This window comes from Podarcis cretensis, assembly GCF_951804945.1.
Source record: "Podarcis cretensis genome assembly, chromosome: 2".
NCBI lineage: Eukaryota > Metazoa > Chordata > Lepidosauria > Squamata > Lacertidae > Podarcis > Podarcis cretensis.
In genome coordinates, this window is record NC_137171.1 from 83,493,393 (window position 1) to 83,508,204 (window position 14,812).

Here is a 14,812-nt window from a genome sequence, read left to right on the forward strand (position 1 = left end):
TGATGGAAGATGGAATCCAAAAGCATTTGGAGGGCACCATGTTGGCTACCCCTACTCTAAATGGTCAAATCCCACATGATCTTGTTAAAGTAAAGTGTCTAAGGATCAGGATTCAAGCCACTCATCTTCTATGGCACTGTATCCTAAAAATAAAGGTAAAGGTACCCCTGACCGCTCTATAGGCTGAGGGAGCTGGCATTTGTCCGCAGACAGCTTCTGGGTCATGTGGCCAGCATGACTAAGCCACTTCTGGCGAACCAGAGCAGCGCACAGAAACGCCGTTTACCTTCCCGCCAGAGTGGTACCTATTTATCTACTTGCACTTTGACGTGCTTTCAAACTGCTAGGTGGGCAGAAGCAGGGACCGAGCAACGGGAACTCACCCTGTCGCGGGGATTTGAACCACCAACCTTCTGATTGGCAAGCCCTAGGCTCTGTGGTTTAACCCACAACACCACCTGCATCCCTGCTACTGCTACTAATGCCATAATCTACTACAGCCATCACACATGTCAAAAACTTCAGACGGGATTTTACTTTTTCTAACAAACAGCATGAAGAGAGCCTTAACGTACAGTGGTACCTCTGGTTAAGTACTTAATTCATTCCGGAGGTCCGTTCTTAACCTGAAACTGTTCTTAACCTGAAGCACCACTTTAGCTAATGGGGCCTCCTGCTGCTGCTGCGCCACCAGAGCACAATTTCTGTTCTCATCCTGAAGCAAAGTTCTTAACCCGAGGTACTATTTCTGGGTTAGCAGAGTCTGTAACCTGAAGCATCTGTAACCAGGTACCACTGTACTATCTTTGAATCAATTGAAGCATTATTTTTACTTGATTGTTTGTTTATAATATATCGTGTACTATTAACTCATTTCTGGCCCCAATTGAAATATTTCTATTTTATTTGGGGTTTAAAGAGTCTTCTGCACTCACATTTTGGAAAGAAATATCTGAATGGTTTGCTTTCTTCCCTTTTAACATAAATAACAGAAAGCAGAAGCTGCCACAGATTTGCTAAGCGTAGTAGTAGACAGAAATAAAATGGCATGGTTATACGAACAAACAAATGTTCCAGCTGTGAGAATGCCACTGGGTTAAAAGCAAAACAAAAAAGAAGGAAAAGAAGAGGAAGTTATGACTTGAAAAGCAGGGATGAGGCGAAGTGTATCATAAAACAATTTTCTGACAAATTTTCAAAGAAAAGTTCAGTAGCCTGAACTAATGGAGTATCTTAGTCCTCCCCTAGAGAATATTTTGCAAAATGGTCTCCCTAATTTCACCGTGCATGAATTTTGAGTGCAATTGTAGATCCAGTTTTTATATTGTTTAATATTGTTGAAGGAAGCAGTGGACTTGGCTCCTACACCCTTCATTAGCTTAGATGGCCCTCTTCATTTTTCAAGTCTCTCAGGCTCCTGGGCAAGAAGCTTCTCCTGTTACGCCAACACCGACAATACTTAGAGATGTGGTCGTGCAATTTTAGTAGCACTGCTTGAATATAAACAGTGGTCTTCAGGCGGCCCTTGAACCCTTCTCCTGGGGAAACTGTCACTTGTATAGGTTCTACAATGTTTCCTTCCAGCCTCTTGGCTATGGAATTGACTGAACTGCTGTCACTGGAATGGTGGCCTGTCTTCCTCTGCCTTTCCCCTGGCCAAAGTCTTGCTCTAGTGCTGCTTGGACTTGACTGCCTCGGATCAGAAACCCTGCTTGAGGGCAGCTCTGCAGATTATGCAGGAATCCAAGACTTGATTACAGTAAGGGTGTGTATAAGGAGCTGGCCTTGCAAACTAGCAACTTCAGTTTGTTCCAAATATTAGGCCAAACGAGATGCGATTTTATGTACACCTTTTTAAAATGTGAATGCTTGCATAGTGCTGGTCCTAAGCAGGACCTGGACCACCAAAAGTTAATTTGGCTGACATTTTGGATACAACAGGATGATTGCAAGGCAATAGGTAGCTCAATTTGGTGTTTTTTTCTTAAATTTTCCATTTTATTATCAGTGCCAGTCATGTTAGATCAAAGATGTGACCACATAGGATTGTGGAATTCCTGGACATGAAATGTACAAGCTTTAAGTATTTTTACTTTATTTGCAGCCATGCAGCTTGTCTGCCTACTTCTATTTTGAAAATGCCTCTAGAAGTTTATTTAAGCAAACAAATTTTCATTTTTTCTGATAGTAACCTCAAAGGTTTAGGCTGAAAGGGGGTCTGAAAATCCTTTAAATACAAAGAAATAAATATATGAGTGTGGGTTCTTTCTTCCTATTGGGCTATGGCTATGCTGGTGGTGGCACTGTGGCCTCTTACTGGCAGTATGCTCATGCAGTGTTTGTAGAAGACAGCAAATGGATTAAGTGTCATTGCCAAAGTTGTTGCGAAAACTGTAACATTGACTGGTGCCTTCCAGCGTAGCCTTCATGAGGGTGTCTTTGGGAGCAATGCCATGATAAGCAGTAGGTGATGAATGCAGCTTTCACTGTCTGTTTGCTCTCTTTTCATTGCTTTCATTGTGCTTTTTGAAACAAGCTAAGGTGTGGCAGCAACTGCCTTCACTGGACAATGAGATTTCCCTTCCTGCCACCCCTTTGTACAGCTGGGCCCTTTGAATAAGATAAGATATTATCTTAGCATGGCTCTAACTCCCAGCTGCTCTAGAACTGCTAGAGGACTAAGGGTTGTTGGATTGTGTGTGTGCATGCGAGCTTAAAGGCAGGGAGGCATCATCTGTCCAGATCAGATGATACTGCTCAGATTTCATAACTCCAAGAACTGGCTTCTGAATTTGCTTGTCTTTCCACCCCCCATAGTGAGCCTGTGGGTAGAGAATGCCTTAGCTTTTAATCTCTGTGCAGCTCTTAGAAAACCTTAGGCACTCTATAAGTGATAAATTACAACATCAACATCTAAACTAGACAGAAATTAACATGTGTTCCTTTATTTATTACTATAACTAAAAATGTTTGGTTCCCTGATATTTAACCTGGTTTTAAGGACAATGCATATTAATAATAATAGAACATGTATACTATATTAATATTATTATTATAATATAGTCAGCATTAATTTATATGCCACTTATATGCTAATATGCATTCTAAGCAGTTTACAACTATAAAATCCATTATAAAACCCATATCTAATTAATATACAGAACATTAAAACATCCTTAATTTAAATATACAATAAAGCAAACTGGTTAAGAAGCATGACAATTGAAACATTTTTTTAAAACCATTTAAAACAGTAAGATCAGATGTTCAATTTCAGAGCAATGCTTTCCCAGACAGGTATGTCTTCTGGAGCCAGTGGAATGCCAATGCTGATGGGCCTCTCACATTTCAGAAATCAGTAAATACATAAGGACTACCTAGTTTCAGATCCCATGAGTATTAGACTGATTCTTTTAATATAGTTGACAAATCAATGTGGAAATGGAATGAAAAAGAGATGAGTGAATAGATGTGAAAGTGACATGGACTGAGAATAGACTGATTTGCTAGTCCTTAAATAGGTTCAAGTGATATGTCTGGGTCTGTTTGTTTGCTTTTGTTACGTTTTTGAATCATGAAATTTTCTGATCAACCACATCAGCCATCTGATCAAGAATCAGACCGTATGAATGTGATTGAATGAAAGGCCACAGCCTCCTAACTGAATACAACTGCTCCCATAATATGACTAACATCTATAAACAATGAAGTGGTTTTAGAATACTTGGTAGGACAAGAGTATCAATTAAAAATGCTTTCACAACACAGTCTTCCCAATGTTCATGAGTTAAACTCTTTTGGCTTCCTTCCTTCAGTGGAAAAGCCTGCCTGACAAGACTTGTCACAGATGCCTTTCATGTCCCTGAGTGCAAAGAATTAACATCTCAACTTGAGTTAAGTAAATCTAGTGATAATAATGTGCTCATCTTATGATTTTTTTTTTTTAAAAAAGCTGATATAAGGCATCTTTTCTTATTGTCTGCAGCCTGCTACAACTGATGCATTGAGTTGTCAAACATGTAACTACTGGCCCTGAGACTATAAAACCTTTCTACATGTTGCAGACAATACTCTTTTTTTACATGCTGGTTGCCACATAAGGGGTTTAATTTCTTGTAACAAATATGTTTACTTGCTGTGGCCTGAAAAGACTTTATGTTTTTAAAAATGTATAGGGCCATTTATTTTTAAAAAAGAAAAGAAAATATGACAATGTACTAATCCTGAGTCAGTTTATGGGAAACATGTAAGGTCAAATAAAACTTGGTGATGCCTAGACCTGTACATGCATCCAGAATTAACAGCTTTAATAGAAGAACACATCAGCCAGAAACGTCATTGTCTGGGAAACAAAATTCTGAGGACCTACTGGTATATCATCAGTATGGCTGAGTGAAAACAATGTGCCTTGTTTCAGATTCATTTCCATGTGTGCCAACAAGCATCTCCCTTTTCCCCCAGTTACTTTTGACCCTCACTGGGAATAAATGTGACAACATTCTTCGAAGCCCTTTCCTTCCACATTGTCCCTCACTGTCATATAATATGATTGGCTATAGTGGCCCATATGCTTTTGTGGGTTACTGTCAACTATAGGATTTTGTTACCTTCCACATCTAATATAATGTGAGCAGCTGATTTCAGCACCCTACAGAATTCAGTGGGAAAAAAAGTCTGAGCGCAGTTGAGGAGAAATATCGCCCTGATACTGGCCACCTCATGAGAAGAGAAGACTCCCTGGAAAATACCCTGATGTTGGGAAAGACTGAGGGCACAAGGAGAAGGGGATGACAGAGGACGAGATGGTTGGACAGTGTTCTCGAAGCTACCAACATGAGTCTGACCAAACTGCGGGAGGCAGTGGAAGACAGGAGTGCCTGGCGTGCTCTGGTCCATGGGGTCACGAAGAGTCGGACACGACTAAATGACTCAACAACAACAACATGGCACTGACAAGCTGCCAGTTTAGCTTTGCCAAGTACCTTCAAAACAAGCTGGAGGTTGCGGAGATTTTTAAAAAGTCGCTTATTTAGCTGCACTAGAAACAATTCAGTGCTAAACGCTAATCTTATGAGTTTCCCCTCAAAAGCCTAGACTTACTTAGGTGGGACTGGTGCAAATTGTGTCAATCAACTTGCAAGTAAGTGTTTAGCAATTTTAACCTTGGGAATCCTTTCCACCAGTTTTAGGAATATGGAAAGCTGCCTTCTGTCAGGCCAAGCTATTTGCAAGGGACTCTATTGGCAGCACCTCTCCAGTGTGTCATGCCAAAGCCTTTCCTACCCTGACCTTCTAGCTGGAAATGCCTGCAATTGAATCAGGACCTTCTACATGCAAAGCATCTGCTCTACCAGTGAGCTTTATGGTCTCCTTCCTCTGAAGCTCTTCTTCCAAACTCAGCCTGTTAGCTGATATTATACAGTAGCTATCACAAATGGCTTCAACAACCCATAGCACAAAAAAAGTTCATGAAGGGAATAGAAGAGTAAAGGGGGAGGCACAGCATTCCATGTCATTTATGGGCAATACAAAAGAAAGGAATTTAACTGCACATTTAATGGCTACATTTCAAGTAACAGAAATAAGTGCAGCTCCAGAAAAGCATATGTGCTGTTAGGATAGGGATTAGACATTAATTAGCCCTAGGCTGCAGTAATATGAAGAGAGTGGGAGAGTCAACAAGGGCAAATGAAAAAGACAGTATTTTCAAGGTAGGGCAAAATCTATGAATTTGTGCTGGGGGAGGAGTGAGACTTACTATTCTGAAATAATTTACTATGATAGCACAGAGTGCATCCGTCTCTTTCGTTTATTTAACAAAAGCTTTGACACCACAGCATGCAGCAAAGGAGATACAGTCAGCAGCGCAGCATTGTTATAACGTGTTCCATAGGACGGTCCAGTAGAAACAACTGTTTGTCACCATGTAACATCCATCATTCCCTGAGGCTTTGCCAGGAGACAAAATGGCTGCCTCATGAGGCCCTTCAGGGAGTGAAATGGCCCCATGAAAGTTGGAGGATTTACCCCAGTGCTAGCATTAATGCACATTTTCCAATGTACATTAATACATTTCCAAAGTCTGAAGGCAGCTGTTGGTAGTATGCATGCAACACGCCTCTTTTAAAAATTAAAAATACCACTTAACCATAAGAGGTTTACTAGTGTTTTGTGGTTTTACACTAGCACTATATATTGGGTCACCAAAAACAAAAACCCCAGATGCAGTTTTGAGTGCAACACACAGTTCTGAGTGGAAAACTTAGACTTGTGTAATAAAAACAAGGAGCAATCAAATTGCAGTAACTATATGGAATGACAAATAACAAACCTGACCTGAAAAACACATGATTCATGCTTTTAAAAAATGCCAGAACAGGCAACAATTCATTTACAGTTCATTTCAGTTCTTCTTTGACAGCAAAGAAGCAACAGATCTATTTGCTGGTTTTCTGCATAACAATCTAATGAAGCAATTAATCTGTGTTTTCTTGCTTCATTAATCTGTTACTTTCTTATTCTTCTGCTCTTTTTATTCACAATATTCTTACTATTTAAGAACTGCTTGTAACATCTTCAAGTTCTAGCTATTCTCTTTCTACTCTGAGTCTGATCTTTGACAGTTAAGAGAGGCTCCACTTCCCCGTAAATGTACAAATGGCCAGAGAGACCTGGAAATATTAAACCTGGAAAGTACTTAGAATATGAATTTTGGCATGGTTTTTTCATTGCGCCGGCTGCAGGAAAAATGCTGTGAGCAGGGACCCCCCCCCTTCACAGACCCAATGAAGGCCTGAAGGCCTTTGACTTCATCAGCCAAACAGGACTCTTCACACTGCTCAACAAGATAGGATGCCCATCTAAGCTCTCAACCAAACCCTGATTCAGGCAGGTACTTATATAAGTTTCTTCCTCCTCTCAAGTAGCCTCACTTGAACTGCTAGTAAGCCACCTTGCCAAAAGCCTGGCTCACCATCTCTCTGCTCCTGTGGGGAACGGTTCCAAGAACGTTTCAAGAGCTGTCCATGAACATAGGCAACTGGTGTGAAGACACCTCAACCTAGATCAGGTATGCTTGGATGCAATAGCTCTTGGGGGTTGCTGGTGTTCTGCTCCTTCTCCAAGGAGGCCTCAGGTTCCCTGTATGGGCAGAGTTGAACCCTGACACTCATTCACCTTGCTCAGTTCCTGCACTCTATACTCCAACATAATAAGCCAATGCTGCCTCTTCTATCATACCAAGCTCATACTTCTCTGACACTTCTGTGTGAAGTCCATCTGGGGTAAAGCACTTGCATCCTTCACTTATGGATCCTTCACTTAAGCTCAGCCACTTTCAATTTCTCCTCAGTTTCTATTATAAAATGTGTGACAAAGCCAAACAATGCTATGTTTTGAAAAATATACTCAGCACTCTATGATACTTCAGGTTTGCTTTCTAATACCAGAAGCAACTAAAATCACTGAGCTGTTTTGATAATTTGATACCATAGGACAACAAGTATCTGAAAATTTACTTTTATATATATATATATATATATATATATATATATATATTATGTTACTACTGGTGAGCAGACTCAAACCAATTATATTCTTATGGACAGGTTGAGTTAATAAAAGACAACCATAATAAATTATACTTGAAGAGAACAGCTATCTAAACAAAAACCCTAAAGTGCATTAAAAAAGCAATTCCTCAGAAACATTACTTTTAATAGTTGAATCGGGACTCTTCAGAAATGCTATGAAAGCAAAAGGAGGAAAGAAAACCATAACAAGAGGAACAAAAAGGCCAAACGGAAAGAGGAAGGAAAACGTTTAGATTATTTGAGTGATGGAAATAAATAACAAAGCTATTAGTTTCAGTTCAAAGAGCATATCGCTTGTATTGTTTATTCTTTCTTTTGAACATTTATTTTATCTTGAAAATTGGCACGGTAAAAGCGTAAGCGTGAAGGTAAAGGAAGGAGAGACATGACTGACCTGTTCTGGAGAGGGTCTGTGGTTGGAGTGCTGTGTCCTCCCAGGAGATCTGTGATGGTGGTGGTGATGGTGGTGGTGGTAGTGGTGATGGTCATCATCATAGTTGTCTGCCATCAGCTTCATCCTGTTCTGCGTCTGTCAGGATTGAAGCAAACAAAAGACCACTAAGTGCTAAAATGTACTAATAAAAATTAAATGGTAGCTGGGTCTGCATTAGAACACTGCTCCACACCTACCCCCAAATAGCTGGTTCTAAATTTCATTTGAAGTTCTGAGATGTTACTCTTATGCCTACCTGCACATCTTGTGTCCAGCCAAACTGACCAAAGCCAACTAGTGCGTATGGCAGCCTGCCAGGCAGACCTCCATTGCCTTGGACCTAGAAGGCCACATGTACCTTAGACCTAGTAGGTTACCTATTCCATACTGCGTAAAACATGCAAGTTGAAGTTACTGCCTCATTTGAGCAAGAAGCTCCTCCCCTCCAATTTCCATGGCAGTTGGGTAGACACAAGTATTCTTCCTTTCCAGTTTTAATTCAGCACATTTGAACTTGGTGTCTTTTTCTGTTGCTGCAGATGAAGCCGGTCTACCAGCAGCTGGAAAAGAATAATTGGGGGCACGCTTACAGTGTGTGCCTGATCTTGCTTGTCAGTTTGGCACTCTGGTTTCACCTGCCTGACACCTTACATCAAATGATGACATTTAATGAACAGGTGGGCCTGATTTGGGCCAAACCAGACCACAACCAAATGAGGAGACCTGGCAGGTCTAACAAAATACTTGGCAGACTGGAGATTCTTCTAGGGGTTGGGTGCAGGATCATCCCTGCAAGTATGTCAAAATATCTGTGATAATGTAGTAGACATTGGTTTTCTGTTCAGGTTCTCTGGAGTCGGATCTGGGGACTAGCAGAGCCCAATGAGGCAGGGAAAACATCCCTATGCATAAAACAAGTATATTTCTTTACTGTGATACAGCCATGGAACTCAACTGCAAGAGTAACCCTATGATGTACATAATGTATGAATTGACCCTAATAGAGGGGTTAATGCAACATTTTTCTTGAAGGCCAAAAATGTTATCTAGAGGGCAATGTGGGTTTACTTTTCCCTAAATGACTGAAGTCATAATTTAATATGAATTGGCGGCTGGCATCCTAAATTGGAGCAACCCGTAGAATAAAGAAAGCTTGTTACTGACCTGCAGTTGAATATTCTTTATTGAGTCTTAAACATAGCAACAAATCACATGGTGAAAACACCTTTCCCATCTACACAGTGCTAAGTATTCTAATATAGTTTAAAGACAGATGCTACCCAAAATATATATGTTTCCAACAAGAAGTGTTTTTTTCTACCAGGAAGGAGGAGGAAGATACTCTTAGGTTCTTACCAATGAAGTTCCTGACAAATATCACTTTGGTTACTGTAAGCCTTACAATATATTTCCGCTTTGAGAGAAATTCTTAAAGTTTTATTTGTTTATTTTCTTATCAATGAACGGCCTTAAATTTCCTACCTTTCAACTGTGCCCTTTAAAAATGTACTAGTTAAACAAGATGATATATGCAATCCTGAAAATGTTTCCTGTAATGAGGTGTTGGGGATTAGTCTTGTTATGGGGTAAGAACTGTGAATGGATGATGCCATCTTCTTAATTTGGTGCTGAAATATAAATAAACCACTTTTAATATTTCTTCCTGAGGAATCTAAATCATAGAAAAAGCAGGCACATGACTACTGCTAAGAGCAAATCCCACACTTTTTATGTCTCTTGATTGTAGTCTTGGGACAAGATTATTTGTTTAGGTAAGTTATTGCTTGGCAAGGGTGACGGGGGTGGGGGGAGTCTGAGGCTGTGTTTTGGTTTCTCTCATGGTTCAGTTATAAGAAAATTTCTGTACTAAACTATTCTTTGACTGGGACATTTCTTCTACTTTATAATATGGACTCCTATCGTCTTCTGTGGTTTGAAGCTTTGAAACATGCCACAGTGATATGGGATTTTTTGGGGAGGGGAGTAAAAAGCAACTAGAAAACACGGGATGATTATAATTATCTTTATCAAGCTTGTAAACCAAATACTGTGAATTACTGCTGCCTGTTTTACTTACTAATTCTTTTAAGGTTCAGTAGGCTTTGAAATGCCAGGTATAGTTTTATTCCAGGAAGAAATTAATTAACTAGATTGGAATTTGTCCAGGACCCCCAGGGGCTTTATACCTCTACACTTGCAAAAAATGCGATGGGATTTTTATTGACCACATGTGTTTAAAAGCTTAGTTTATCGGGGTGGGGAGAGAGACGACTGTGTACTTCCAACAGCACTATGTCCCTTAGAAATGTGCTTAACAGTATTGATCTGGAGGGAAGAGTGCCACCTACTGACACCATAGGGCCACCACTTCCTACACTTTCCTGGATTTCCTTAAAAATGATTTCAAGCCCATTATTGACCAAATCTGTTCCTATTTAACATGGAACAGGAAAGTAGAATAAAACCTACATTTTATTACTTTGAATTTTGTATGCAATTGGGTTTTGGATTCTGCAAATTTTAGCATATTTTTTCAGAAGATACAGGAGCAATATATTAAGACGGCACTTTGCTTTCAAGTCCTTTGCAACTAATACTTAATAAAGTAAACAATGCAGTTCATGGTATTATTCTGTGGAACTATGATTTCCTCTGCAAGGCATTTTTAACTGATGTTTCCAAACATTGGTTTCAGTTGCCTAAGTAGTGACAGCATTTAAACTCTTAAGTCTATCTTCATGGTTTGCTTTTGTGTTTTAATAGTAGGAAGTTTAATTATAGGAAAACAGTAGCAAGGGAATGAATGTGTCACATTTTGGTCTTCTCTTGGGAATTATGTCAGGCCAGATTCATATGAAAACCTGTTGCAGAAGTTTTGCGTGCATAGAAAATGGGAATATACATACAGTGCTTTTTTCTGGGGGGACGCAGGGGTACACATAACCCTAAACATTTTGTGAATCTTTGTACTTTTGTCCATTTGCTGTATTTATTCATCCCAATTTGAACTATAAAATGGTGATTTTCTTGAGTCAAAATGAGAGTAGCCCTAAGCATTCTTTAGAAAAAAGCACTGTGTGCGTGTGTACACATCACTTTTCATTAAAAAAAATCAGAGTGGTTTACAAGAGTCATACATAAAACCATACAGTAAAAACCATATAGAATTTAAAGTCAGAGATCCACTAACAACAAAACCAACAAAATTAATGGTGCATTAATATGGCCTTAATACTAATTTCATGAAGTTTGATTATTAATATGGTGTTTATAATATCACAAATGCATACTGCATGAACAACTTGCTTTTATGTAAGTTATGTGGCACACTGGTCAGCAATGCCAGATGTTGAACCATTTGTAACACTTTTCCAACTGCAGCCTATGCCAAGCACCCTATGAAGCCAATGGCCACCTTGTTCCCCAATCCTTACTCCCCAGACAGCTGCCTAGGACATAGGCTCCTAAATATGGCACTGTGTGATAGTTCTTCTCTGCCAGTACTCCAAATCCCTTCCTTTTTGGTTTTAACAGGGTGATGACAGAAACTTCGTGAAATGTGGATTTCTTCCTTCACCTAGGAATAATTCTTTCTAGTCTTACCATGACCAGTAACAATGTTTCCCTCAAAATTGCTTGGACGCTTCACCAAAGCAGGGCCCTGTGCTTCAATAGTGCCCACAAAATTCCACCTCAACAAAATTTGTTGGCAACCCAACACAAACAGCAATCCTACCACAGGATTCCTATAGCCCCAAACGGACTCTTTTGAAGCCAAGTACTGGAACCCTATTGAAGACTATCTGAGTGAGCCCCATTTATCATGATTCTTTTTGTACGTAGGTGTAATACCCAAGTGTAAACAGATGTGGATCATGCCAAATGTTAACAGGACAATTGCTTATTTGTTGCTTTTCTCTTCAGCATTGCTGTGAGCGAGAATCTGATTCTTTCCCCTGTTGACTGCCTCTCTCTCTCTCTCTCTCTCTCTCTCTCTCACACACACACACACACACACACAGAGAGACAGACAGACAGACACACAAACTATATATACACAAGCTTGCTTTTACTGATCCCATATATTAGTTTGCCTAACCTCTTTACTGAACTTCTTTCCAAAACAACAACCATCTGCTAAAGAACACATTGGTTCACATAATATTAACGCACAGTAAATGAAGCAGCAAATTAAATCAACTGATGTGGGCATGTATGGTTTGGGATCCAAAGAGCCACATGCACAATGAGGCTCTTCCAGTTCACATTTCCAGAGCAGCTGATTGTGCCTCCTTGAGAGGTCTTGAAAAGCCCCTTCTGAAGGGGCAAGGACAGAAGCAACATCTGACGTCATTGCCAAAAGTAGAAAACTGAGCAAAACTGCTCTTCCATAAGCAACACTTCTCAGTCATGAGTGTGGATTCCTGCCATCAGTGTTAAGAATATGAGGCAGTCCCTTGTTTCAAAAACCCCATTGTAAGATACACAGCAGTTTAGCCCTATATGCTGCAGCCCTGACCCAGGCTACATACTCAGGCTCATTTAATACATATATTCTCTAGCAGTTCTACAGGAAAGCTTTATCTGGGTTGGCTAGTAAAGAAGAAACAGCAAATTAAAATTGTAATATTGAAATACTAATCTAAAAATACCTTTATCAGGTCAGCAAAAAATATCATTATCAGTTATCCAGATCAGATGAAGAATAAAATATTTGTGCCTGGGATTTAGAAGTGGAAAAATAGTTAAGGCTTGCTGCTAAGAAACAGGAAAGACACAGTTATGGTTCCCATGCAGAACTTCTTCATCGTATCTCCCCCTTCACAGACAGAATTAGAAACTGCTTTAAAGAGTTGCTTACAGTAGCTTATCTGAGGTCTAGTACAATGACATTCCAATGAAATGATCAGTGACTCGTGCAACTTTGCTGTTCTTCCTCTGTTCTGTATCGTAAGGAAATGAATGTATGGGATGCAAACACAAATACGTGACCATGATGTCTCAGAAGCTAGGAATGGTGGAGAATTTTGCAATAATCAAACTTTAATTTGAGCTCTGCTCTACACTGCTCACTCATTCACCCACTAGCCAAGCCAATTGGTTTTCATGTGAGCAAACAGCTAGACTGGGCCAATATCATATAAGTTTAAGGAAATGCAAACCACAACAGATGGAGTTTGAGTTACAATAGTGTGATAAAAAGATGGACAGCAAACCCCATCCCTACCAGAAGATGAAGAAGAAGAAAAGGGACCGCACAGGTGTGAGCAATTACTATGCTAAATGATTTCCAAATACAGCCATAATGTCCTTAGCCTAAAGGTGACAATTTACATTGCAGCAAAATATAATGTCATGAAAGCATTGCAGCAAGCAAAGCAGGAGTTACACCATTTCTTGACTCTGAAAGGAAGGAGTACATGATTCCAACAGCAGCAATGCCCCTGAGCAAATGCAGTGCAAAACTGGGCAAGACTGTTGGGGGTCACAAACTAGCAATTGAAAATTGAGGTCAGCTGAAAGTCATGCACACTGGGACAAACAATACCAATGTCTGGCATTACTAAGACATTTCAATAATATTTGGCATGTTAAAGTGCTTCACATACAGCAACCATTCTTTCATTATCGACATGGGTGTGGATTTCCGTTCTTGTGCTTTAAAACTGTACCTATGATAAAGTAGCAGTTACAATAAAGGAAGTATTTGCATTGATAAAATATACGGCAAGAGCTATGTTTGGACAAAGTGACTGTAGCTTATCCCATATATTGCCCAGAGGTTATATATCCTTAAAAAGTACAATTTCTTTATAAGCCAAGAGTAAAGCAGATGAAGGTGCTTTTGTTAAAAACATTGGGGGGAGGCAAATTTATTACGCTTTCTTTCTTTCTTTTGCCAAAGTTGTTGAGCTTTCTTTAGTTTTGATCAGCGTTTGGGTTTTTTTTGCAAAATTGCAAAGAAATTGGATGTTTTTGAGCTATTTTTGAGGGAAATTGGCAAAAATGACATTGTCAATATCGGTTGTTATATGTTTTGATTTTCACGGACATTTAGCTGATTTCTGCCTGGACACTGCTTTTGGCCGCAGTATTCCAAGTATGTCTGCAAATTTCCAGACGTATGGCAACCTGGCAGAGTCTAGATGTTTCTGAACTACAACGGCCATCATTCCTGACTGCTGGCTATGCTGACTGGGGCTGATGGGAACTGCAGTCCAACAGTATCTACAGAGCCACAGGTTCCCTACTCCTGATCCAGCAGTTGCAAAAATGAATGTGTGGATGACCCTTGGGGTCCCAACTCTACAATTCTATGATTCTCTATTATAGAGCAATTACATGCTATTGCATTAGCAAGAAGATACAGAAAATAGAACTGTGGAAAGAGAACCTGTAGTAAGGTTTCATTATGTTATGCTCTCCAACCGATAGACAAAAATAATTCTGAAACAAGCTAGAACAAAACAGAAATGAACCCATGTGCTAAAGCAAAGAACCCAAAGTTAACTGAATGGTTCTGCTTTTTAAATATCTTACATTAGCGTGGTCTCATCTGCCTGAAAGTCATACAATCAAATCTTTCCATATTGCTAGAAATGATTTTTAGAAAGCCATTTTGGCAATTTCCCTATCAAAAGTCTGGATTGCCTAATTTGAACAGTAGCTGAAGGGCAATGAGCCTATTTCACTCACATTAAAACTGAATTGGCATTGAATTAATCGTAACAATTCTGACACCTGTCACCATACAATTTTACAAAACAGGCATGGCTTATTCCAAGGC

At 39.6% G+C, this 14,812-nt stretch overlaps 1 protein-coding gene across 13 annotated transcripts in view; it reads right to left on the reverse strand.

The window, feature by feature from the left end:
• ERC2 (ELKS/RAB6-interacting/CAST family member 2) overlaps window positions 1-14,812 on the reverse strand; it is a 530,269-nt gene that overhangs the window by 143,477 nt on the left and 371,980 nt on the right. For all 13 annotated transcript variants that reach the window (XR_013835709.1, XR_013835710.1, XM_079964988.1 and 10 more), the window contains one exon: window positions 7,987-8,121. Coding sequence is in view for 11 of the 13 variants with exons in the window: in XM_079964988.1 (XP_079821114.1) it covers window positions 7,987-8,121 (135 nt within the window). In the remaining 2 variants the exon portion in view is untranslated. The remainder of the gene's footprint in view (window positions 1-7,986; window positions 8,122-14,812) is intronic.